Raw genomic sequence first — 26765 nt, 5'->3', positions numbered from 1 at the left:
CCGCACTCAGCAAGACTACACCGGGCTCTTTAATAACAGAACAGAGAGAACACAAGACCAGGGTCCGGCTGTGAGGGGATGGGGCTGTTGGACAGGAACTCAAGTGGGCTGTGAACAAGTTAGGGTTAGGAGAGGGAAACACCCGCCTTGACGTCACCAATGAGGAGAGTCTCCCGTTTGAATTGGTCTTGGGTCCCGAAGCTTAGGCATGGGTGATTTCCCTCTACTCCTCAGACTCCAACTCCATCCTCTGAGGATTGTAAGTGGGGTTCCTCCTGGCTGTAACAGTGCTGTGGGCCAGAGAGCTTAGCTGCCCAGAAGCATAATGCCCCTCCTGGCCTAAGGGAGTCCAGGGAGACCAAAGCAGCTGTAGATGAGAAAAGTGGAGAAGTGAAGGGAATGGGGATGGAAAAACGGGTCTCTCCAGACTAACTTCCTTCCTTCCTTCCTTCCTTCCTTCCTTCCTTCCTTCCTTCCTTCCTTCCTTCCTTCCTTCGGTTTTTGAGACAGGGTTTCTCTGTGTGGCTTTGGAGCCTGTCCTGGAAAACTAGCTCTTGTAGACCAGGCTGGTTTTGAACTCACAGAGATCCTCCTTCCTCTGCCTCCCGAGTTCTACCACAGCTGGGCACCTCTCCAAATTTCTTAATGGCCAAATCTAGGCACACCAACCCCCCCCCCCCAAATGCTCGGATTCATGACTACTTTTTGTTCTTAAACTCAGCTATCCAACTTGGCTCTTGGATTCTGCCACCTCCCCATTCGAGATCATGAATTGACATCCCCTTCCACCCTACCAAGTTAATCTCCAATCATACCTGATCCCTGGGAGTGACAGAATAATTCTCTTCCTGTGGATAGGCTGCCCTCTCTTGTTCCTCGTCAAGGTATTCAGTGGTGCTGAAGAACTCATAGCCCTCTTCTAGTACTGGGAGCTCGGATGTAGCCTCAGAGCTGCCCCACTGGGCCTTCTTCAGTCTGTGGAGACAGTTGGGTTAACATTGAGGTGCCAGGAGGGCAGGCTTCCAGCTTCTTTATTCTTTGCCCTTCTGGGCTGAAGCAGTTCCTACTGGGACTCATAGGTGTTACTATTTGACCCTCAACTCACCTCAACATTTTGGTCTCCATAGACAGAAGCATTTTCAGTTCAGGGACCCATCAATGACCCCCTAATTTCCCCTAGTTCAATGATGTGCTTTCTTGTCATCAGGGGTCATCTCACTCCTTCCAGCTAATGTGACTTATCTTTCATCCCTCAATTGCTTCTTTCCATATTATAGAAATCATGTTTGAGCGCCAGCAAGATGACTTAGCAGGTAAAGGCATTTGCCACCAAGCCTGAAGATCCAAGTCAGGACCCAGATGATGGGAGAAGAGGACCAATTCCCATAAACTATTCTCTGACCTCCACACACATGGCATGCAGTACATATGTACACACATAATTAAATGCTAAAAATAAAGAAATTATGTTGCACTGACACCAAGGGCATAGTTCCTTTTCAAGAACAAATGAATTTTCTCAAAGCTCTCAACTTTCTTTAGTTCAAATTACCACCAATCCCTGTTCAGCTCCCAGAGGCCAGAGGCCATGCCTCCTTACTCATTGACAATTCTCTGCCGCCTCCTCAGGTCCTCCAGATGATAAGTAACAGCTCTAACACGGGCTGGAATGTTTCCAGGGCCCTTTTGCATTCTTTCCAAATGCAGCTTCTTTCTCTTTCTTCTCCAGAGCTTTTCAGGAGGAGGGAGACCCTCAAGAGGGTGCAGGCCGGGCTGGGAGCAGCCAGTGGCCCTCTGTGCCAAGAAGGAAGAAGAGTTGCTAAATGGGTAGACAGACATTGGTTTCAGGGAAATTTGGGATGAACTAGAGAATCAGGGATCATTGGAAGTTCAGGTACCATCTGGAAAACAGGATGCTTGGTTTACAGTAAAAACGGCCTAGTTAGTATACTAGTTGGAAAATACCAGATAAAAAGGGTAATAAGGATAGGAAGGCAGTGGGCAAAATTTAACAGAAGGTTGAGGAGCAGAATCTGTTATACCAGTATTGGTGGAATGTGCTGTTCTTCCATCCAGTTGGAGCTGAGAAGAACAAAAACAGGAGCTGGAGTCAGGATACCCTAGTGAACACCATTTCTCTCATAAACCCTCCCAACCTCCTGTTGGAGTTACAATTCCCATCAAGTAGTGTGAAATAACCTCCAAACACAGGCTTATTCCTGTAAGGATTTATAATCATTAAAAATAGTCTAGTCTCACCTTCCCACCTCCAGCTTCTGGTTTCTTCTCCACTCACCTAGACCTTTGGCTAAGATTCTCCCAGAAGGTATCTCCATAAGGCTGAGGCATTGGTCTGCTACTCTGGGAAGTCAGGCTGCAGGGTGAAGATCGGCTGACCACCCTGGAACACCTGAGGGGAGAACAAGGTAGGCAGGCACATGTCTCAGAGCAGCGATTCTCAACCCGTGGGTCATGACCCCTTTTACAGGGGTTACTGAAGACCATCAGAAAACACAAATATTTACATTATGGTTCATAACTAGCAAAATTACAGTTATGAAGTAGAAACGAAAATAATTTTATGGTTGGGCTTCACCACAACAGGAGGAACTGTTAAAGGGTCACAGCTTTAGTAAGGTTGCGAACCACTGTCTTAGAGCATCTACTCTCCCACTGGATTCAGTAGTGGTTCTTTTTTTTTTTTTTTCCCTGACCTGGAACTTGCTCTGTAGACCAGGCTGTCTTTGAACTCACAGAGATCTGCCTGCCTTTGCCTCCTGAGTGCTGGGATTAAAGACATGCACAACCAATGTCCGGCTTCAGTAGTGGTTCTTTTCCATGGGATCCTACAGCTGTTCACATGCTTGCAAACCATGCATTTTCATCCATCCTCTCCCTTCACTCCCTCCCTCCCACCTCTCTTTTGAAACTAGGTCTCATTATACAGCTCTGGTTGTCCTGGAACTTGCTATATAAACTAGGCTGACCCTAAATTTAGGGATCTGACTGTCTCTGCCTTCCAAGTGCTGATATTAAAAGCATGAGTCAAGATGGGTATTGGTGACACATATCTTTAATTCCAGCGCTCAGGAGGCAGAGTCAGAGGCAGATGGATCTCTGTGAGTTCGAGGCCAGCCTTGTCTACAGAGTGAATTCCAGGATAGCCTTATAGGGGTGTTGAGGGAGGGAACATGAGTCACAATGCTCTCTCTGCCCAACCTTTTTAAGACAGGGTCTAATATATCCTAGGCTGGCCTCAAACTCAATGTGTTTCAGAGGATAAGCTGTTGCACTTAAGATCCTCCTGCCTCAGGTGGATCTCTGTGAGTTCAAGGCCAGGCTTGTTTACAGAGCAAGTTCTAAGACAGGCTCCAAAGCTACAGAGAAACCCTGTCTCAAAAACAAAAACAAAACAAAACAAAAAATCCTCTTGCCTCAAGGGGTGGAAAGATGGCTCAGTGTTTAAGAGCACATGCTGATCTTGTAGAGGACCTGAGTTCAAATCCCAAGGTTCAGATTAGGTGGCTCACAACTGCCTGTAACTCAAGATCTGTGGAGTCCAACCCTTTTCTGGCTTCTGCAGGCACCAACATACACATAAAAATTAAAGTAATAAATAAAATTAAAAGATTTTCCTGCATCCTCCTCCTGATCATAGGCTTGTACTACTACACCTAGTTTTTATTTGTTTTGTTTTGTTTTTTGAAACAGGGTTTCTCTGTGAAACAGTCCTGGCTGTCCTGGAACTCGCTCTGTAGACCAGACTGGTCTTGAACTCACAGAGATCTGTCTGCCTCTGCCTCCTGAGTGCTTGGACTAAGGCATGAGCCACCAACGTCCAGCTGGATATATTCTTTTTATTTTATGGATGTTTTGCCTGCATATATATTTGTGCATTACATTCATGCACTGCCTACAGAGATTGGAATAGGACATTGGGGTCCTCTAGACTTGGAGTTACAGATGGTTTTTAGCTGCCATGTGCTTGCTGGGGAATTGAACCCAGATCCAACAAGGGCTCTTAACTGCTGAGTCATCTCTCAAGCCCTTGCTTATATTCTTATTCTATTCTTATTGTGCTACTATACAGAGCACAAGAAAGTAATCCCCCCCCCACCTCTGCCTCCTGAGTCCAATGAGAATAATCTTTTAAAATGGTATCATATTGGCTCAGTGGTTAAGAGTATTTATTGCTCTTTCAGAATGCTGAGGTTTGGTTCCCAACACTTACTACAGGCAACTCACAACTGCCTGTAAACTCTGGCTTTAGGAGATCCAGCACCCTTTGATGCATGTGTGTAATCTCAGCACATGGGAAATGATGACATAACAATCAGTATGAGACTAGCTTAAACTATATATGACAACACTTCAAAAACAAGCAAAGGGGCTGGTGATATGACTTAAAGAGTTAGTGCTTGCTGTTCAATCGTGAGGACTGGAGTTCATATCTCAGAACCCATGTAACAAGCTAAGTGTCCCTCACACACCTGTAATCCTACACCTGAAGGGGCCCAAGAGAGGACTGCTGGGGCTTTCTGGCTTCTACTCTGAGAAAAATGTGAACTCCAGGTTCAGAGGGAGACCCTGCCTCAAAGGAAGAGATGGTTTGGCTGGAGAGACATCTCAGCAGTTAAAAGCACTTGTTACTCTTGCAGAGGACCCAGATTAGGTTCCCAGAACCCACATGAGATACACACACACACACACACACACACACACACACACACACACACACACACACCTGTAGAACAGGCTGGCCTCAAACTCATAGAGATCTGCTTGTCTCTGCCTCCTGAGTGCTGGGATTAAAGGTGTGCACTGTCTGGCTGATAAATAAAATATTTTTAAAAATTTAGAGACTAGGTGGTGAGTGATAGAGGATACTCCACACCTTCTGGCACCCATGTGGCAAACATGGTGCACACACTTGCACATATATGATAAGAGATGTCGTTCTGTAAATATGTTTCTCTTATTGGTTAATGAATAAAGCACTGTTGGCCAATAGGAAGCAAGATAGGTGGGACTAGGAGAGGTGGAGGATTCTAGGAAACGTAGGAGAGTTGCGATTTGATCGTGGGAGGAGAGGACGAGTGAGTCTGGCATTCTCGGGAAGATAAGACCATGTAGAAATACATATATTAGTAATTATGGGTTAATAATTAAGACAGAGCTAGACAATAAAAAACACTAGTCACTGGCCAACAGTTTCATAATTAATACAAGTCTCTCTGTGTTATTTGGGGCTGACATGGCTGTGGGACCAGGCTGGCGGGAAAGTGCTCATAACACAAATATGTGAGAATAAATTTACATATATATACATATATATAATTGAGGGGGTTAGGGGACTATCCATATAATGAAAATTATTGAATCTCACTGAAAAGAGTACATCAGAACTCTTTTTCAACTATATTTATTTGAAATTTTCCATAATAAAAAAGGTTGAAGGAAATAAGTGTGCTTATTATATTTCCTTGAATAAAAGTTCCTATCCCCACCATCTTCAGAATAAAAATACAAAATTTCATCTATGGCCTACAAGGTTTTCTATGATCTGGCTTTTGTCTAACACTCTTAACTTTATTCTTCACTTTTTTTTCAGTCAATAAGTTTATAGTACATTGGCCTATGCTGTTACTAGAACATTCCAAGTTTATTTCCTTCTTACCTCCACCATCCCCATTGTGCAGACAAACCCCATCTCATTTCCAATTAACTTCTACATAATAGTTTTCTACAGTGACCCTATCCTTATATCCCCTCTATGCTCCCTTACTCGGTACTTGTGTATCTTTTTTGAGTAGTTCTCATAACTAAGTGTAACGATGCTTATTTACACATTGTTCTGTCCCTAGCCCTGTGAGATAAGGACCCCTTTCTTTCTAATTGTTGAATCTCCAAAGTCTACTATAGTGCCCAGAATATTACAGTGTTCAAAACCTCTTGGGGCTAGAATGCTGGCTCAGTGGTTAAGAGCGCGCATAATGCTGTTGCAGAGAACTGGAGTTCTTTCCCTAACACTCATGTCAGCAGACTCACAACTCTCCGTAACTCTAGTTCTAGGGCATTCCAAGCTTTCTTTTGGCCTCCATATAAAGTAACAATAGTAAATCATTTATTGAATAAATTAATGAGCTACCAAACCCCTAAACACAGGCACTGAGGTTCCTGTTCTTTCTTACTCCTTTCTGAGAAGAACCCAAGTATACAATATTCCCAGTATCACATTCTTATCCTTCCCACACAATAGGGGGGACTCACTTGGCAAAAGGGAGGATGTTGTCTCCATCTTCCTGTCCCTGCATGACTGGACTCAGTTGGGTAGCAGGACCGGATCGCCTCCTTGGTGCTGGGAGGATAATGGATAGTGAATCATTCACTCATGGGACCAGACCATCAGCAAGTGTGGAGATTGGAAAGGGACTAAACATCCTACCAAGAGAGCTTAGCATCTCTAAGAGCAACAATAGTGCTATAATATTAACAGAACACCTAACGTTGGAGATAAAAAAAACAACAGAAAAGGTGGATAATGTGAAGGAGGAAGTGTTCTGGAGCTAAAAGTACAGAGTAAGTGAAAATTACAGATGCAAGTTATGTTAATTGTAATACAAGATGATGAAACAAAAAGCACGACAGGTGGACATTGGGTGGGGTAGAGGCCTTTGCCAATAGGGCTGGTGACTGGGGACAGACAAATGGAGGAATCGAGGATTGCTAATACATTAGATGTGAAAGGTTAGTGAAACTGTGGAAAGAGTAACAACAAAGGAGGGTGTAACTGAGATTGTCTCCGTTAGTGGTTCTCAACTTGCTGGTCTTGATCCTCTGGGGGGTGGGGATCCAATGACCTTTTCACAGGGGTTACCCGAGACCATTGGAAAACACATATATTTACATTATGATTATAACAGTAAAAAAATGACAGTTATGAAGTGGCAACAAAATAATTTTATGCTTGGGAGTCACCACAACACGAGGATTAAAGGGTTGCAGCAGTAGGAAGGTTGAGAGGACTGGTCTACAGTGAAGTGAAGAGAGAAGTCAGTTGCACAGAAACTTTCCTGAGAAATCTATACCCATCCTTGGGTGTATACAGTCCTTTTACTGAACTCTTCTCTTCTTCCTTCCAAGATTTACTTACTAATTTTTTTACTTATGTGTATGTGTGTAAGCCTGTAGGAGTTTATGCATATGCAGGAGTTGGAGAAGGGCAGAAGAGGTCTTCTTCAAAAGGAACACGGGCTCTTAGTCACTGGGCCAACTCTTCTGCCCCCATCCCTTTTTCTTTTAATGCCTATGGTTAAATCTATTTTAGAACCTTTTCTTAATAAACTCCACTTATTTTATGGAGTTTATTAAGAAATAACTTAATATTTCTTATTATTAAGCTCAGCTCCAAAGAGAACTTGCTGCTCTTGTGGAGGACCTGGGTTTGGTTCCCGGTCCCCACATGGTGGTTCACAACAATCTATAACTTCATCTGATACCCTCTTCTGACCTCTGTGGGCACCAGGCACACACATGTGCACTTATGTATATTCAAGCAAAATACACATAAAAGTGAAATAAATAAAACCTCAGTTGAATAGAGCCAGCATTTGGGACAAAGATGGCCTGGATATGGTGAAAGGTATGTGTGTGTGTACTTATATAGCTATGAGGGCCAGAGAGATGGCTCAGCATTTCAGTGCTTGCTGCTCTTGCGGAGGACCTGAGTTTGGTTCTCAGCATCCATGTCACACAGCTCACAACCACCTGTAACTCTGGCTCTAGAGGATCTTCTGACCTCAGGTGCTCACATCCTCAATAGATCCCCAGGCACAAACAGGAGCACACATAATTAATTTAAACTATTTTTTTTTTCTTTTCAAGACACAGTTTCTCTGTGTAACCCTGGCTGTCCTAAACTCACTCTGTAGACTAGGTTGGCCTTGAACTCAGAGGTCTGCCTGACTTTACCTGTGGAGTGCTGGGATTAAAAGTATGTGCCACCACTGCCCAGCTTAAAAATAAAATCTTAAAAAATATACTAGTTATGGACCAAGGAGTTGTCCAATGGATAAAAGTGTTTGTTTCCCCAACCTGATGACCTGAGTTTGATCCCTGCATACATACACACTACAACAATCAAATCTTAATTTTTTACAAAGCATACTACAAAAATAACCCCAGAAAATAAAATAAAATAAAATAAATGAACAAATATTAGATAAAAGCCAGGCGTGATGACACAGGTTATAATCCCGAGGACACAGGAGGCTTGTGAAGGAGCATCATAAGTTTGAGTCCAGCCTCGATCATAACAGCAAGTCTTTATAGAAAACAAAAAAGCACTAGAGATGTAACTCAGTGGCAGAGCAGCTGGCCTGCATGCCCAAGGCTCTGGACACCGTAACCAATAAACTACTAGGTAAGTTAGGAGTGACTGTAGACCTGCACAAAGGACGGAAAAGGTTAACCACAGCCTGTCAGATAGCAAAAGGGTATCCAAAAGTGAGCTAGGCATAGTTTTGAAATCCCGTGATTCCAAAATTCAGGAAGTTAACTCAGGACTGAGAATTTAAGTTCAGATTGTAGTATGGGTTACAAAGAGAGACCCTGAGAATCACAAAACAAAACTCACAAACCCAACAAGAATAGCTAAACTGAGCTGAGACAGGGTGGGGAAGGTAAAAAACAAAAAACAAACAAACAAAAAAAAACCCCAAAGAGTTTCTTGAAGTGGCAGATGGGGGTAGAGTTGGGCTGAAAGGGCATGTGAGGTCTAAACCGAATGCCCTGAGTTAGAAGGGGGCCTAAGAACTAAGGGAGCAATTGGGAACTGAGGGGTATGGGGCCTTCGGATACTTGGGTCTGAGTGGGTGAACTAGATCTTAGTAAGGGGCAGGACAGACTTCAGGCAGCCAGACAGACTCAAGACCTTGGCAGCAAGACACAGCTAAGAGGGGAGGGAGATGGGCACCTAAAGGATGGTGCCCTGGCTGAAGAGCCTGGTGGTGGGGTCGTCTTGCGGGGAGAAAAGGACCAGGCCTGAGGGCATGGCTAGGGCCTGAAGGGGCTGAGGCAACCTTTGGCATTGGCAGGTGGACTGGGGTTCACAGCTAAAACTTTGGCAATAAGCAGGAGGGCATAACTGGGGCCGTGAGATAGTGGGCCCATGCTGAGGGACATGGGCAGACCAGGCAGGGTGAGCAGGGGTCTCCAGCCCTGAGAAGGCAGTTGCGGCCTAAAAGACACCTGAGCCTGAGCGGGCTGACAGGGGCTGAGGTGGCGATGGGCGAGTCAAATTTGAAGGCTCTCTGGGAAGAGAGCATCCGAGCGGCTAGGCCGGCGACGCCTGCGTTTGGCCCCATCACCTGAGGTAACTGCAAAGCGAATTCTAGAACCTCTGGTCGGGCAGGACGGAGCAGCTCCGCTGTGACAGACTGTGGTCGCCCCACTGGCCCCGCTCCCCAGAAGGCCGGGCTGAGCGGACCGCCTCCTGGGCGTGGTCTGCCAACAAGCCCCGCCTACTAGGAGCGCCTCTGACGGCGGCGACGTGCGCGGCTCCGGCCTGAGTCCCCTCCGTGGTCCGCCCCCACCTTTCCAGGCTCCTCAGGAGCGCTAGTTTCCCCACGTTCCGGCGTTCTGCTCTCCCCGTGTGCCCGCAACTCAGTTCCCTTGTCCTTGCGCGCTGGGCCCTACTGTCAGAGTGCATTGCCCCTTTAACTAGAGTGGACCCGGTGGCGCCTTCCCGGGACAGCGCGTGCCCGCCTGCCCGTCCGCGCGCGCGCCCGTCCGTCCGTCCCCCGCCCCTCGCTCCCGCCCCAGCTCGCGCTGCCCGGGCGGGCGCCGGCCGCTGGCGCCGCTACTGCTGCCGCCCCCGGGGCGCGATCCGCCGCCCGCCGCCCGGGGACCCGGCGAGGGGCGGGGGCAGCCCCGAACTGGCCCCGGGTGTCCCCGTCTCCGGTCTCAGGCATCCGGGAAAGTTTGTCCCTTTGCTTTCCGCCGGGAGTCCTGCCGCGACGAGGTGAGAGCCGGTGGGGGGCAGGGAGGGGACGCCCGCGGAGGAATGCGCTGGGGGGGGGGGCGGGGAGCCGGGGTTCCGAGGTCCAGATTGCAGGACCCAGCCGGGCAGGCTAGGCGCGAGAGCTGGGATCATGTGCTATTTATCCCGCGGAGGCGCAGAGAGGTGCCAGGCCCCGGACAGCCGTCGGTTGGCTGGACTGGAGGACCGGGGAACTCATGGCCGCCCAGAGCCGACAGGCGGGGTCCTGTTGGAGAACTGCCGGTGGGCAAGGTGCAGGTGACCCGAGACCCCCTTTGGGGTCTGTTGGCCCTACCCCAGCCTAATAAGCTCTTAAAACTGTACCAGCGGACTCTGCACCTACTCCGTATTTCTTTACCCCACTATGCCCTAGCCTTGCCACCCAATTCCCTGTTTTCTTAGTTTCGGAGGTGTCACATTGCGTGTCCGCCCTGGTGTCCTTCCCTTCCCTAGTTAGGGTTTTGGGGGTCAGGGCTATTCTTCCTGAGCCGGTCTCTGATTTTGGCTACTCCCTTCCTGTGGTGGGATAAATCAGCCCTTCACCCTCCCCTGCTCTGCCTAGGAAGGCTGGTGAGGGGGAGAGGCCCAGTCCAGCATGACAGAAGTTGGAGGTCTTTGGGGACCACAGGTGGGGATGTGGCATCCTTGAACCCTTTTCATAAGTCTTCACCCTGCCATCCGTAGGCGTGGGCTCCTTAGACTCTCCTCCCAGGGTGTGGGCACCCGGATCACCCACATTCCTAGGCTGCAGCCTGGCACCTTCTCCAGGCCAGTGGACGCCATAGCACTAGCCCCAGGTTGGGTTTGGGACTAGTCTGTTTCCTTTTCCCTTTGCTCTCCTTTCAGGAAGGCCCCCCCCTCCCCAAGCCTTGCCCACAGTTCCTGCCCCTCAAGGTACAGGTATTCTGGGTCTCCCTGTCGGTGGAGTCCTGGGGGTTGTGCAGACAGGATGACTCCACCCTCCCCTGTCCATTGTCCTGGATCCTGAGGAGGAAGTACTGGGGGCTGGGCAAGGGGTTTGGGGACCACAAGGCAGGCCCTGTGGATCCTAGTTCCAGGCTATACGCTTAGCTCTTGGTCTTTCTCCCATGTGTGGGGTTGTCAGATGTGGGAACTGATCTTTGCCTTTCCCTTGTTGACCCTGGAGAAGAACTATAGATTAGTTTTATGATTGGAGTTTTTGTCTCCTCTCAGCTTCCAGTTTGTGCTTTGGCCCCAGAACCCGCTCCCTGTCTTTTCAACATCTCTGTGTCGCTCCTTCCTTTTCTTCTGCTGGCCTTTCTTTTATAGCCTGACCTCGATCTTGTCTTTTGTCTGATTCCTCCCATTTTCCTAGTGTCTGTAGCTTTCTGTCCCTCTTCCTCCCCTCCTGCCACCCTCAGTGTCTCTGCCCATGTGTTCTACCCTCTGAATCACCCTCTGTCCAATCTGTGTTTCATTCTCTCTCTCCCTCTCCTCTAACTGAACGCTCAGTACACTTGTGAGTGACTAAGAATAAAAATATCACTGTCTCTGTCCTTGGATTCACATTGCTTTCAGTCACACCAGTGGGGTGGCTAGCCTTACTTTCCTAACATCTCCCTATCCCTTGCTCTCTAAACACAGAGCCCCAGACAGACCTTTGGAGCATCAGGTGCCTCCTGACTTCTTTCCCCCAATCCCAATCTGGGTTTCCCTTACAGCTTTACTGGTGTGGCCAGGCCCCAAGTGTAGGATGGGGCTTCCCATACAAGGGCAGGTGGCAGTCAGCACTGATACAGCTCCCCTGATCTGGGATCAGGACACCAGGTAACTCTGGGGTGATGGCCTAATCTCCTACAAACTGGGATCTGGTTGGGGATATTTTCAGGAGTGACATTTGGGAGGAAGGCCAGAAGAGTGGGGAACTGAGTCCTTGAATGATGGGTAGCTAGCTGGGGTGACGTGTGTAGACCTGGACTCGAGAAGCAGGGAGATGATGTCTTGAGTTCTCCCAGGAGCTCTGACCACCCCTTTTTTCTGTCTTCCAGCTGAGAAGGGCAGGAGTTCTGAAGCTATGGCTGGTGCCTCAGTGAAAGTGGCAGTGAGGGTTCGGCCCTTCAATGCCCGTGAGACCAGCCAGGATGCCAAGTGTGTGGTCAGCATGCAGGGCAACACCACCTGTGAGTGAGTCCAGAGGCCTAGCTGGGCATCAGAGGGGAAGGCCAGGCCTGCTGGGTTGTCCTGGGAGGAAGGCCATGCTGGGCATAGAGCATGTGCTAGTACAAGGGGGGGGGGCAGACTGGCCTTTGCATGTTCCTGTCCCTGGGAGGGGGAATGTTGGCCAGCAGCCCTCCATTGCCCAATCCAGGGAGGCAGCTCAATTGGGGCGGGTCCTGTGAAGCCAAAATTAGCTTTGGTGGCTGGAGGGGGTGGGGATTATTAAAGGGAAGAAAGGAGTTAGGACAGAGATGGGGAGTGGATCCTGGATCCTCAGGGCTTATGGAAAAGTGGGCAGAGGTTGAGCGTACCTGACCTTGACTCTCCTCTCTTTGTTTTCTCAGCCATCATCAATCCCAAACAGAGCAAGGATGCCCCCAAAAGCTTCACCTTTGACTATTCTTATTGGTCACACACTTCGGTGAGGCTGTTGGGGCTGGAGGGAGAGCTTAGCCAAAGGAGATGGGGGAGTTGGGTCCTGAGAAGAGGGGTTATTGCTGGGAAATAAGGATACCCAAGGATTGGATTGGGAGGACCAGTACCTCTGGGTGGAAAGAAGAGTACTCTTGGGTTGCATTTGGAACCTAGAGGGGGGAAAGTAGAATCCATCCAGATGATTAGGACCAGCGAGGGGCTGGATAAGAACTTCGGGATGATAAGAATGATGTAGTGGGGGTGCGGGTCACACGGACCTTTGGGCAGTCCCTGAGTGGTCAGGATGCTTAGGCCATAGACACAAAGAACAACCTCATCCATGGCTCCTGTCTTTCTCTGCCTCCATTTCACATAGGTGGAGGATCCGCAGTTTGCATCTCAACAGCAGGTGTATCGAGACATTGGAGAAGAGATGCTGCTGCACGCCTTTGAAGGCTACAATGTCTGCATCTTTGCCTATGGGCAGACAGGGGCTGGGAAGTCCTACACCATGATGGGGCGGCAGGAACCAGGGCAGCAGGGCATTGTGCCTCAGGTACACGCTGCCACCTGACTGAGCAGCCGGGGAAGGGGCTGGGGGGGCATCTTCAGTTACCACAGGGGAAGGAGGACAGCCAAGACCTGACTATCTGCGACTGTTTGCAATTGGAAATGTGATGGAGTATAAGGCTTGGCTGTATCCTACCTCCCAGGTTCCTTCTGAGAGAGATAGACTTTGCACCCACCAGGACAGTCCAGGCATTAATATTAGAGGAGCCATGGTTTTACTGCTCACTACTATTCTATTTTGTCTTATAACTGGTTTTTAGTGCATTTCCCTTATGGATTTCAATATTAGATGATGTTAACTGTAATTGTGACTAATTAGGAGTTGTCTATAATTCCCCGTGTCTGTGATCTATAGTGGCCTCCATAGGATAGGATACATGGGTTTGCATCCTAGCGTGATGGATACTAGCTTGTGACTCTAGACAGATGTGAATCTCTGAGAGGTTATTTTCTATCATCTATAAAATGGAACTGACCCCTCCCTTGGGACTGGGGCAAGTGTTGTTTGGGACAAGGTCTGATCTGGGGCTGGGAGCTACAGGCATACCCTGAACAGGAGCTTCTCTGTGTTCCCCTCCAGCTCTGCGAGGACCTCTTCTCTCGTGTTAATGTGAACCAGAGTGCCCAGCTTTCCTATTCTGTGGAGGTGAGCCCCAGTTTCAGGGCAGGTAGGCAGGAGGTCTGGTACCTCTGGACAAGAATGTAGGAGAACAGTGATTCAGACTGAGGTCTGTCTCTGGAGTCAGCTTGGGACCTAGTTCTGGCTGTGCTGGTGACTACTGTGACTTTGGGTGGTGGTTTCAGCTTGTAGCTCCTGTGTATGTTCTCCTATGGGATGCTAATGATTAGACCAATGAGCGAGCATATTCAGCCTTATCACCATGCTTGCTGTGCCTGAGCTGCAGTTAACTTTGTCCTGAAAGTGGAGGTTAGGGTCAGTTTCTCCAGCAGCATCACTTCCTGTTTGCTTCTCACTCTCAGGTGAGCTATATGGAGATCTATTGCGAGCGAGTACGAGATCTCTTGAACCCCAAGAGTCGGGGCTCTCTGCGTGTCCGGGAGCATCCCATACTGGGCCCCTATGTGCAAGACCTGTCTAAATTGGCTGTGACTTCCTATGCAGATATTGCCGACCTCATGGACTGTGGAAATAAGGCTCGGTGAGGCAGGCTTACCTGGGAATGGGAAAGGAGGGACCAAAAATTGTGAGGGTAAGGGGCAGGAACCTAAAACTTTCCCTTTCAACTCCAGAACTGTGGCTGCTACCAACATGAATGAGACCAGCAGCCGTTCCCATGCTGTCTTCACCATTGTCTTTACTCAGCGCTCCCATGACCAGCTTACTGGCCTGGATTCAGAAAAGGTAGTGACCTCTCAAATGGTGTGATGGAAGGGGCTTGCACATTCCCTGCCCACTTATGCTCAGTGGTTCCTCCTCAAAGCTTCCACAGCCCTCTCTACTCTCCTGCCAGATAGTGTGTTATAACGTGTGTGCTTGCTTGTCCTTAAAGGTTCTCAGGGCAGGGCCCAAGTCCCTCTGTGCCCCTTGTCCTGGAACACAGTGAACCTATAAATATTTGAGTAACCAGGTCCTCACTATTGTCTCATTTATTTTCCTTTGTCCCCCCCTTGGGTTTCTCTAACCTTTGCTAAACACCCAGATTTTTGCTGCCTGTTCTCCTAATTCCCTTCCCATCCCCTACCCACCCCAGCCACAACCTGCTTTTTTCCTCCAACCCCAGGTCAGTAAGATCAGCTTGGTGGACCTCGCCGGGAGCGAGCGGGCTGACTCCTCAGGGGCCCGGGGTATGCGTTTAAAGGTGAGGGTGCTTTTTATTGAAGGATGGATGGAAGCCTTGGGGGTTATGTAGGGAGGGAGGTTCATCATTCTCTAGGACCTTTGCTGGCAAAGGAGAGGGGACGTGGATCTGGTTAATACAGGGAGGTCTCAATTCCACATTCCTCATCCTTTCCCAGGAAGGCGCCAACATCAATAAGTCCCTGACTACTCTAGGGAAGGTGATCTCAGCTCTGGCAGATTTGGTAAGCCCTGAGGGTCGGAAGAGCAAAATCTCAGGAAGAGAGGGCACAGGGAATGACTCAGCCTGACTACCTTCCCCCTTTATCCCTCAGCAATCAAAGAAACGGAAATCAGATTTCATACCTTACAGAGACTCTGTGCTCACCTGGCTGCTCAAGGAGAATTTGGGTGAGGGGTGCCTTCCCCATCTTTGCTAACCTGCCTTCATCCCATCTGGCAGAATCTTCTGCTACTCTTAGAATCTCTAATCTACTCAGTGTTGTCCCGCCCTTTCTCCCCCTGAACAAGGGATCATCATATAAGGAAGTATCCTATGGTGACATCATGGCTACACCCTGCCAAACTAGGGACCTCACTGACCTGTTTACCCCTGACCCCAAATACTGCTGAGTTCATCTCCCTCCCTGAGGCCTGTGACTGCACACATATACCTGACTTCTCCCTGCCCTCACCTTTCCCTACATTACTGGACTTCATGATTGGCTCCTCCACAGTTCTCAGCTTTATTCTACCTCAGACATTGGCTTCTCAGACCTTTGTACTGGGGCTCCCTTGTTTTATAATCCACTCTAATTTACATATTTATTTATTATTATTTAAATATAGTTAATCAATTTGAGACAGAGTCTCATGTATCCCAGGCTGGCCTTGAACTCTGTCCTCTTGCTTCCACCTCCTGGGTCCTGGGGTGACAGTCACACAGTACCTTACCCAGTCCAACTCACCTGTAGTTTCCCATCCTCTCTATAGGTGGAAACTCACGCACAGCAATGATTGCAGCCCTGAGTCCTGCTGACATCAATTATGAGGAGACACTCAGCACGCTCAGGTGGGGTTTCAGCTTTGGTGGTGTACCAAAAGTTCCCGGAGCTCAGAGGCTGGTTAGTCATAGGAGGGAAGCTTCCAGCCCAGTCACAATGCCTTGAGATCTGAGGAGGTGAGCAGGAAATAGACAGACAGACAGCAAGGGCCTGCTCTCACCACTTTTATCTTTCCTGGTTCAGGTATGCAGACCGCACCAAGCAGATCCGATGCAATGCTGTCATCAACGAGGACCCCAATGCCCGGCTTATCCGAGAGCTGCAGGAGGAGGTGGCCCGTTTGCGAGAGCTGCTGATGGCTCAGGGACTCTCAGCCTCTGCTCTAGGAGGTAAGGCTACTGGGGAGGGACAGCCTAGGGAGGTCCCTTAGCTTGCCCTGTCTCTCTTTCTTTGCCTTTGCCCAGTCCTGGGATGTGGGAAGATCCATTCACCATTAAACCCTTTGTGTGTTCAGTGATGTGGACACACATCTGGAGAAGGCACTTACATATTTTGATATTATGGAGCTGGGACAGACTTAGTTTCTCAGGAAGACTCAAGACAGGTGTCTAGAATGAAGGTACAAGGGTTAGGTACAATAGAAGGTACAAGGAATATATAACAAGTCCAATTTAGGAGACACTGGGGAATGTGTCCTGGAGAAGTTGGTATAAAATGGACAGGCCCTTTCCTTTTTTTTTTTTTTGTTTTTGTTTTTGTTTTTGTTTTTGTCTTGGATATCACTGTATGCAACCTTGACCTTTCTATAGTTCAGTGGTTCTCAACCTTCTTAATGCTGTGACCCTCCTACCTCAGGCTGTCGAGTACTGGGATTATAGGCATGAGCCACCATGCCTAGCTGTCCTTTGTTGTCTTGAGATAAGGACTAATTTATGTAGTCAAGATTACCATGTACTCACTATCCTCCTACCCCAGCCTTCCAAGTGTTAAGATTATAGGCATGTGTCACTATACCTGGAAACATCAGGGTTTTAATCAACTATAGCTTAATAGTCAACAACAGGATGGTTTCTAAATGTAGCACTCAGCTTAATGTCCATGTGTTCACGTCAGCAGCATGCATACTAAATGTGGAATGATATAGAGATTAGCATGACTACTGCCCAACGATGACATTAAAATTCACAAAGCATTCCATATTTATTTTATTATTAATTTTTATTTACATTTAAAACAATCTTATTTTATATACCAATCTCAGTTTCCTTTCCCATCCTCCCACTCTCCCCACAAACCCCCCTATCCCAACCACCCATGGGTAAGGCCTCCCATTGGGGATCATCATTTGGGGCAGGGCCTAGGCCTTCCCTGTGTATCTAGGCTGAGAGAGTGTCCCTTCATAGGGAATGGGCTCCCAAAGTCCATTCGTGCACTAGGGATAAATACTGGTTCCACTGCCAGAGGCTCCATAGACTGCCTAGGCCTCCCAACTCATACCTACGTTCAGGGGGCCTGGTTTGGTCTTATGTTGGTTCCCCAGCTGTCAGAGTGGGGTCCATGAGCTCCCACTTGCTCAGGTCAGCTGTTTCTTTAGGTTTCTCCAGCATGGTCTTGACCCCTTTGCTCATCACTCCTCCTTCTCTACAACTGGATTCCAGGAGTTTGGCTCAGTGCTTAGCTGTGAATCTCTGCTTCTGTTTTGCATTCTATATTTTTAAAAGGAAAAAAAAAAAAAAAAAAAAAAGGAATGTGAGTGAGAAGATACATAATATGTTAACTGGATCAGATGCTCACCCTGTGTCCACTCTTAAGGTCCATCTCACTGAGGATAGCATGCTGAGGGGCACAGTGGAGAGAGTAAAAGTTCTTGGGAAGGGAAGGAGGATAAGGTAGATGAGTTATCTTGTAAAGGAAAAGTGTTTGGGCAGAACTGAACAGGCTAGGCACACATGATGTGGGTGGGACCTCTTCACCTCAACACAGCTAAGAGCTTTCTCATGTAGAAGCCATTAATGGTAGAAAAAACGGGAAGCTTCACCTCATGCAAGAGTGAGGCTCTCCATGCCTGGGGTCTCAGCGGCTGCCATTGTCATTCAGGAGGGCCACCTCCCTGGTGGCAAGTTGCCCAGTGGTCTTGTGCAGTTCTCTGCGGCCCTCTGTTGTCTCTGATTGGTTCTATCTTAGCCTCCTTCTCCTCTTCTTCCTTCCAGGTCTGAAGGTGGAAGAGGGGAGTCCTGGAGGTGCTCTGCCCGCTGTATCATCTCCTCCAGCCCCAGTTTCACCCTCATCTCCTCCTCCACACAACGGGGAGCTGGAGCCTTCATTCTCCCCCAGTGCTGAGCCCCAGATTGGGCCTGAGGAGGCCATGGAGAGGCTGCAGGTGGGAAACGAGCTAGCACTGGCAAGCTGAAGTGGAGGAAGGGATCTCAAGAGTATAGTTGTCTCTGTGGTAGGTGTTTGTCCAGGACTGTCCTGAACTTGCCTTCTGTCTGTCCTGATGTCCCCAGGAGACAGAGAAGATTATCGCCGAGCTGAATGAGACTTGGGAGGAGAAGCTTCGTAAGACGGAAGCTCTGAGAATGGAGAGGTATGAGGGGCCAGGGTATACCTCTGCAGGGAAAGGGCATGGGCAGCAGTGATGAGGCTGATGGTTGTCTTTCCCTTGCTCACAGAGAAGCGTTGCTGGCTGAGATGGGCGTGGCTGTCCGGGAGGATGGTGGTACTGTGGGTGTCTTCTCTCCCAAAAAGGTGTGTGAGGGATTGGGCAGAGAGGCCTAAAGAGCTCTGGATGCCTGAAGAGGAGGGCTGGGTGTGGCAATGTGGAGCTTCTAACTAATCCTAATCCTTTGCTCCTTTGCCCCTGACTTGTTCCTTCATTATCTTTTCCCCATTCTCCACCTTCTGCTTATATTGTGTAGCCATCTCTGCCTTCTCCATCCATCAGCTAGTCATCCAGAAACTTCAGTGCATATTAAATGCTTGTGGCCAACTACTGAAGGGTCCATTAATGATGACAGTCCCTACCTAGAGGAAAGTCAAAGCTTCATAAAGCCTAGCTCCTTACATGCATGTGTGTATAGGAGTGCTCGTGCAAAATTAGTCTCCTGGCTGCTTCAGGAGAGGGGAAGAGGGCTGTGCATGTGCTGTCTACTTGAAAGCTAACTGAGCCAGGTGTGGTGGCACAGGTCTTTACTCCCAGCATTCAGGAGGCAGGGACAGGTGGAGCTCTGTGAGTTCGAGGCCAGCATGGTCTACAGAATGAGTTCCAGGACAGCCAGGACTGGCTTTGTTGGACAGAGAAATCCTGTCTTGAAAAATGGTGGTGGTGGGGGAGGTTGTTTTTTTTGTTTTTTTGTTTTTTTTTTTTTTTTTGAGACAGAGTTTCTCTGTGTAGCCCTGGATGTCCTGGAGCTAGATCTGTGGACCAGGCTGGCCTTGAACTCAGAGATCTCCTGTCTCTGCCTCCTGCATGCTGGGATTAAAGAAAAGTATATTTTTAAAAGGCTAACTAGGGAAGATGATTGGAAAAAAGATGGAGGAGGAGTAAATGTGACCTTGGTTGGAAGTGTAGGAGGGTTGGTTTTCATTGGAAGCATCCATATGGCTTAGAGATGCGGCAGCTGGATCACTTTGGAAGGTAGTTTGCAAAATGAGACTTGAGAAATGGACAAGACTTGGGTAGAGAGTGGTAGGAATAACATGAGGCTAAACAGACATAAAGCACATTAGGCTATAGGGGACTTGTGGGTGCCAGACGGGTAGTATGTGTATGGTAGAGCTTTGCTTAGGAGGAGAGAAGCAAGGCAAGCATATCCAAGGCCTAGGCTAGACAGTGGTGGTGCATGCCTTTGATCCCAGCACTTGGGAGACAGAGGCAAGTGGATCTCCCGGTTCGAGGTCAGCCTGGTCTACATAGTAAGTTCCAGGACAGCCAGGGCTACACAGAGAAACCCTGTCTCAAAAATAGGTAGATAGTTGGATGGATGGATGGATGGATAGCTAGATAATAAAAAGGAGTGGTCAGGCCCAAATAGGCACAGAAATAATACTTAAAATACTTCACCAACTGGCATGAGACTGAGCAATTAGGAGGAACACTGGCAGTATAAAGTCAGCATAGCTGCCATATGAGGTAACACAGTCTATAATCTCAGACCTGGGGATTGGGTGGCAGAGGTAGGAGGAACTCAAGTTCAGGGGCAGCCTGGGCTACATAGTTTAAAATTAGTGTGAGCTTTATAGTGAGATCCTGTCTCAAAAAAATAAAAGGCTGTCAGGGCCATGCCTTTAATCCCAGTACTTTGTGAGTTCAAGGCCAGCCTGGTATATGTAGTGAGTTTCAGGCTAGTCAGTGAGACCATGTCTAAAAAAGAAAAGAAAGGCTAGAGTTCTAGTTCAGTGTATGCCTTGCATACTCAAGGCCCTGGGTTAAATTCTCAGTAGGAAAGAAGTGAGAGGTAGAGATTGAGGGGGTGGGGGTGGAGACTACACACATACTTACAACAAAAAACAAGCCGGCATAGCTCACTGGTGTGTGTTGATGGAGGATGATATGGGAGCCATTTTGAGCAGAGCAGGAACTTCCAGTCCCACCAGGAAGCCAGCCTGGCCTGTCTGGTACATGGTGCAGAACAGGCCGGGATGAGGCCTTACTCAGAGGTGCTGCTCTGGCTAGTCAGTAGTCCTGCAAAGAGGTGGTTCCACAGGAATAGGGGCTTGCTTTATTATGAGGTCAAGACCTTCTAGAAAATTCTGAAAGCAGGACTCACTGAGCTTTAATTGTACTTTTGCACATGCACACACACATATAACCTTACTAATTTTTGAGGTTTATTTTTTACTTTTTTTTTTTTAATGTGCTATGGATGTTTTGCCTGCATGTGTGCCGTGTGTGTGCAGTGCCTGAAGAGTTCAGAACAGAGTGTTGGGTCCCTGTGGGACAGGAGTTAAGGAAGGTTGTGAATAGCCATGTGAGTGCTGGGAACCTGAAGGGCAGTCAGTATTCTTAACAGTTGAACCATCTCTCCACTCCCATCTCATCACCTCATTCCTTTTTTATTGCATTATTTGTGTGTGTGTGAGCAAGCATCTTTACTTGCTGAACCATCTTGTTGCTCCTGCCCTACCCCTTAAATTTAAACATTTTATTATTGTGTGTGGGCATGCACAAAATTCATGCCTCTGTGCTCACGTGGAGGTCAGTAACCGCTCCAAGTAGTTTGTTTGCTCCTTCCACCTCTACTCGGCATTCTCGTTTCATCTCTGTTGCTATAATAAAGCACCCAAACCAAAGACAACATAGGCAAGGGAAGGGTGTATTCAGCCTACAGTTCTACTCCATCATTTCAGGCAAGTCAAGTAGGAACCCACACTGCTCACATCACATCCACAGCGAGGAGCAGAGAGGCAGCGAGTGTACCCATAGCTTGTGATGTTGCTTGCCTCCAGCTTTCTCTTGTCTTATAATTCAGGATCTGCTGCCTCGAGAAGGCTGCCACCATGAGCCAGAACTTCCTAGTTCATTAATAATCAAGAGACAAGAGTCTGAGCCAGAAAATTCCTCATTCAGACTTTTCTTAGGTGACTCTGGGTGTGCCAAGCTGACAGTTAAAACTAACCAACATACCCAGGAGTTTGAACTTAGGTTGCCAGACTTAGACAGCAAGCAGCTTTACCCACCGAGCCTCTTACTGGCCGTGGCTTCATTCTTTGAACCTTCGTGTTTGCATACCTTTCTGTTTTAAAGGGTACTTGCTTTATTTCCTGGAGCCAGAATACTCTGTTGGATGAGGACGATTTATTTAAGTAAACTTCCTACTGGTAGGAATTTAAGTTTTTCACATCCTCTGATACTGTAATCTTACAGATAGGTGTTAAAAGCTGGGCATGGTGCTACCTGCCTATACTCTCAACACTCAGAGGTCTAGGCAGGAGAATCATCAGGAGTTTCAGGTCAGCTAGGGCTACATAGACCTATCCCCTTCCTTGTCCCCCAAACAAAAGATTGTTATCTATAAGAATAGACTCTTGGAAGTAGGTATTTAGAGTAAAATGGTGGCTCTTTATTTTTATTTTTATTTTTTAAAGGCGTGGTCTCTGTGTTGCTCTGCCTAGCCTGAATCTTAATGTAGACTAGGCTGGCTTTGGATTCACAGAAATCCACCTGTCTTTGTCTCCTGAATACTGGGATTAAAAATGTGTGCCACTGGCCTGGCTATTTTATTTTTATTTATTCATTTTTTTTAACAGTGCTGGAGATTGAACCCATGACCTTAATGTGTGTGTGTGTGTGTGTGTGTGTATGTGTGTACATGTACATGCACGCATGCAAGTACCTCAATCGCTTCTCCACCTTATATTTTTGAGACAGGGCTTCTGGGTAAATGTGGAGCTCACTAATTATTTTAACTGGTTGGCCAGGCACCTTAAGGATCCACCTGACTGTACTTCAACAAAGTGCTGGCATTACAGGCACACACTGCTGCCCCTGGTTTTACATGATGGTTGGAGATCCAAGCTCAGTTCTTCATGCTTGCAAGTCAAGCAGTTTACTGACCAAGCGGTGTCCTTCCCACCCTGTCTCTTCTAATTTTATTTCCTTATCTCAGAATCCCTAAGCGGTTCAGACTGGCCTTTGTATCAAGGAAAAATAAGGATCAGGGAAAACAGATAGATAGGCTGGATAGGTGTTATTCAAGAAGAAATAGCTTACAACAGAGACAGATGAACACCAGTAGGTTCCAGTCCTAAGGATGCCTCTGGATGCCCTCTGTCTCTGTCCAGGAAGTGAGAGAGAGCTCACCTAGTTCATGGCCCCCAGGTCATGGCCACACCTGTCCCCACCCCCAATGGGCTTGGTCAGTTCAACAGGTGCAAACAGTGAATATCTCACTACAATTCCCTTTTTAGTCTAAAGAAAAGATTTAGGCTTGATACAAAACTATATATAAAAACAGTGAATAACAAGTTTGCTCTAAGAAAAGGAAAATCATGAACATATAAACTTAAGACCTATATATCTAGTCCTAGGGTGAAGGCATAACAGAGATTATAATAGAGTTGTCCTAAGCTGGAAAGCTTAAGTCTAGTGCCTAATATTTCTATCTAGGAAGAGAGAATAATAATTGTGATAGTCTAATCTTCAACCTCATCAAAGACCTGAGAAGGAAGATAACAATACTAGGGGTAGGCAGGAAGTGCGGATGGGCAGTTTCCAAATGCTGCAGCAAGGACAGAAATGAAGGCTACCTGGACAGTCACACAAAGTCTCACAGCAACGTTGGTGCAACCAGTTTTGGCTAAGGCCTAGGGTATCTGACATAATACTACAGAAGCAGGGAGGTAGAAAGGCTGTTTAACCCTGACTTGGCAAGGTTCAGCAGTCTTCTATGTTTTGTCTCCTGCAAGCACACAGGACAGCATGTCTAAAGTCAGTGGTCAAGGTGGGGGCAGTTTTTTGCCCAAGAGGCCATAGCTGGACTCCAGAAGGAGCGACAACAGTGCCCAACACATTTTCAGGAAATGCGCGGTGCTGACAGGAGCAGCAGTGTCTCATGTTATCGGAGTACTAATATTAAAACATTTAAATGCCATGTTATGCAGGTCTATGAAGCATTTGAAGATTGAGCATCTATGTTTGACTAATCTCATGGGTATAAGAAACATGAGTGAAGATAATCTGTAATACTCAGGAACCTAGCTATAAAACTGGTTGAAACTTCTATGAGTAAAGCAGGAACAATTACTTTAGCAACATAGCTATGTATGTATATATACATGTAAATCTCTAAAACAGTAGAAATGTCTTGACCAGAGGTAGAACTGTATAAAGCATGCAGCATAGTAAAAAATATCCTAAATTGTATCAGTATACAAAATGTCTTGAACACAAGTAAAAGTATACATACATAGAATATGGTAAGGATGTTGTGCACAGGACATCATAAATGGAAAGATTTTACACAATATGACAAAATATAATATGCAAATCATCCAAGAAGGTAATTTTACATAGGTTACCACATATAAGAATCTATAACAATGTAAGTTGTATATAACTAATAATTACTAAGATAATTCACAAGAAGATAAGCTAATCTACCTATATCCCATCTAAACAATCCTATACCTGAGTCTGAGTATCACCTTCCATACCCAGCCCTAAGTAACTAAAACCAACCCTATGCAGATGAATATTATCCCTAAAAGCCAAGAGTAGGGAGAAGGGGCATTGTTAGATGTTTATTCAGGGAGGAATAGCTTACAACAGAGACAGATGAATGCCAGCAGGTTCCAGTCCCAATGATGCCTCCAGATGCCCTCTGTCTCTGTCCATGAAGTCAGAGAGCTCCAGGGTTCCCTACCCCAGACCTAGTTTCCCCAGATCATGTCCGAACCTGTCCCCACCCCCAAAGGGCATGCATGGTCAGTGCAACAGATATGGACAGAGTAAACATCTCACTACACCTTTGTCTTTTTTTTTTTTTTTTAATTCTTTAGTTCCTCCATGTGCTTAGTTTTAGATGTATTTCAGGTATTTATATTAGACATTTTTGAGATAGAGACTCAGTTATACTATAGCTCAGGCTTGCCTGGATGTCACCATGTGGTCCAGGCTGCTTCAAGACAATAGTCCTCCTTCCTTAGTTTCCCACGTTCTGGAATTACAGACATTAGCTACCACACCCAGCAGTGGCTAGGTGTCTTAGCAGGTAAAGGCACTTGCCACCAAGCCTGAGGACCTGAGCCTGTGACCCACAAAGGAGAGAACTGACTCTGACCTTCACGTGAGCACTGAGGTGTTAGTGCACTCTCACATGATTGATTAATTAATTAATAAGCATGTAGATAAAAATAACATTTTGATCTATATCGCTGAGGTTGCCCTCTGAAGATTGGCGCCAGGCCAATTCATACTCCCAAGAGCAACCTGCCAGAGGACCCATTTCCCTTCACTACTCTCTCCCACCCTTGCTTCTTGCTGTTGTTGGTTTAAGGTTTTTTCTTTCTTTTTTTGAGCTGTGTTTCATAGCCGCCCTTGAACTTGCTATAGCCCAGGTTGATCTTGAACTCACTATGTAGTTATTTTATTGTTGGCTTCAATGCCTGATCCATCCTTCAGCTTCCACCTCCCAAGTGTGACAGATATAGCCATGTGCCACCATGCCTGGCTTCCCTTATGCTTTTCTTTTCTTTTTTCTTTTTCCCAGACAGGGCTTCTCTGTGGCTTTGGAGGCTGTCCTGGAACTAGCTCTGGTAGACCCAAACTCACAGAGATCCACCTGCCTCTGTCTCACGAGTGCTGGGATTAAAGGCGTGTGCCACCACCGCCCGGCTCCCCCTTGCTTTTCAATACCCTCTGTGGCTCAGACTTTGCCAGTGTGGTTGGTGAACAAGTGTCTTGGGATAGTTTGCTTGTGCTGTCCTAAGGTGCGTGATGGACATTTCTCAGACATTTAAAAGAGCTGTGAGACTTACTGGCAGAACGGGTTTGGTAGGGCTGGCTATAACATAGGAATGGTTGGTTAGGTAGAGAGTTGGTGAAAACTGCAGTTTGTCCTGGATGGAGTAAAGACTGTTAGGGAAAGCCTCCTCTTTCTGGGACCCCTGTTACTAGGCCCAAGGGCTTCCTAAATCAGTGATTGTTCAAATCTGAGCTTCCTTCTCAAGGGCTAATGTCCTGGGAAGCGGGAGAGGTGGGACCTCCCTACCTCAGCTGGCACTGATTGGCTCCTTGCTTATCTGCTTGATATCCTAGGCTTCTAGATAAGGTTTCATTTGAACAAAGAGTTCCTGGGCTGAGCAGAAATTGAAAAGCACTGCCCCAAATCATGTCCCCTCTCCCTAGGGATAGATCACTTTCTGCTTCCAGGGCCCATCAGTGTTTGCCAGTTCCAGGACAGGTCCAACACTGCAATGTAGGAAGGAGATGTGAGTGTCCCTTGAGGCAGTTTTGGCAACAGCAGTTGTGAGACGCCTAGGGAGAAGCAGCCAGGTATTCTGGAGGCAATCCTGGGCTCACACCGCTGAGTGGGTCCCACAGAGATCTTGGGCCACTACTCTTAACTGTTTCCCTTCTGTGCCCTGTGCTTTTTGGCCTCCTTTTTTCTGCCAGACTGTTTCCTTCTGGAGCTTTTTCTTTCTACATGTCAGTGCCTTGTTGCCCAAGACCCACCCATGCTGCCTTTCCCACAAAGTTCTCCAAAGCTGGGAGCTCCCCTAGTTGCCCTTTGTTCCTCTTTGCATGTGAGTTGCTGCAGAACAGTGCCAACAGTCAGCTCCTTGGGAACAAATCAGTGAGCAGATAACCAAGGCAGGGGTGTGAGAGAGTCAGCAGTCTCTACGAGTTACTCACCCCCTACCCATTTATTTATTTATTGAGACAGGGCCTCCCTATGTAGCTTTAGGAGGCTATGTAGACCAGGCTGGCCTCCAGCTCAGAGATCCTCTTGCATCTTTCTCCCGAGTGCTGGGATTAAAGACGTGCCCATCCCTAGGTCATTTTCCTATTTGTAATGAGTGGTATTCCCACACCAAGTCTTGCCTCCCCAAGTTGGCTCTGACTTCCTGACAGGACAGCCAACCATGAGTATATCTGACTCATCCGTGTCCCACCCAGAACCTCCCTGAGGTGAGTTAGAAAGCTTGTAGAATGGAGGCTTCCTTGGCTGGAGGGCTTAGGAGAGCTTCATGGAAGTGGCATTTGAGACAGACCCAGAAGGACATGTAGTAAATGATTCTGGCTGGTGAGAGTGTGGGTGGA

General features: G+C 47.5%; 2 protein-coding genes and 1 non-coding gene across 3 annotated transcripts in view; 2 read left to right on the top strand and 1 right to left on the bottom strand.

The window, feature by feature from the left end:
• Nucleotides 1–10: 10 nt before the first annotated feature.
• On the bottom strand, nt 11–9581 carry Inca1 (inhibitor of CDK, cyclin A1 interacting protein 1). Its single transcript, XM_051181504.1, has 7 exons — nt 9369–9581; nt 6271–6358; nt 2297–2410; nt 2043–2082; nt 1601–1794; nt 816–975; nt 11–367 (listed from the first exon to the last, which is right to left on the bottom strand). Exons 2-7 carry the CDS (start codon nt 6312–6314, stop codon nt 224–226), a joined length of 696 nt encoding a protein of 231 aa, XP_051037461.1. The 5' UTR covers nt 6315–6358; nt 9369–9581; the 3' UTR covers nt 11–223.
• A 237-nt stretch (nt 9582–9818) lies between these two features.
• The window catches only part of Kif1c (kinesin family member 1C), a 29671-nt gene continuing 12724 nt past the window's right edge, over nt 9819–26765 (top strand). The window contains exons 1-16 of the mRNA XM_051180120.1: nt 9819–10021; nt 11722–11827; nt 12049–12180; nt 12562–12638; nt 13008–13187; nt 13782–13847; nt 14183–14361; nt 14453–14564; nt 14944–15021; nt 15179–15244; nt 15335–15410; nt 15993–16071; nt 16247–16392; nt 18214–18383; nt 18511–18590; nt 18676–18751. Of these exons, the coding sequence (XP_051036077.1) occupies nt 12075–12180; nt 12562–12638; nt 13008–13187; nt 13782–13847; nt 14183–14361; nt 14453–14564; nt 14944–15021; nt 15179–15244; nt 15335–15410; nt 15993–16071; nt 16247–16392; nt 18214–18383; nt 18511–18590; nt 18676–18751 (1491 nt within the window). The 5' untranslated portion in view covers nt 9819–10021; nt 11722–11827; nt 12049–12074. The remainder of the gene's footprint in view (nt 10022–11721; nt 11828–12048; nt 12181–12561; nt 12639–13007; nt 13188–13781; nt 13848–14182; nt 14362–14452; nt 14565–14943; nt 15022–15178; nt 15245–15334; nt 15411–15992; nt 16072–16246; nt 16393–18213; nt 18384–18510; nt 18591–18675; nt 18752–26765) is intronic.
• LOC127219924 (U6 spliceosomal RNA) lies at nt 17104–17207 on the top strand. Its single transcript, XR_007834343.1, has one exon. It is a non-coding gene; the product is annotated as a U6 spliceosomal RNA (small nuclear RNA).

This window comes from Phodopus roborovskii, unplaced genomic scaffold, assembly GCF_943737965.1.
Source record: "Phodopus roborovskii unplaced genomic scaffold, PHOROB, whole genome shotgun sequence".
Classification (NCBI taxonomy): Eukaryota; Metazoa; Chordata; class Mammalia; order Rodentia; family Cricetidae; genus Phodopus; species Phodopus roborovskii.
The sequence above is the reverse complement of the archived record's forward strand: the minus strand, read 5'-3'. Positions and strand labels throughout refer to the sequence as shown.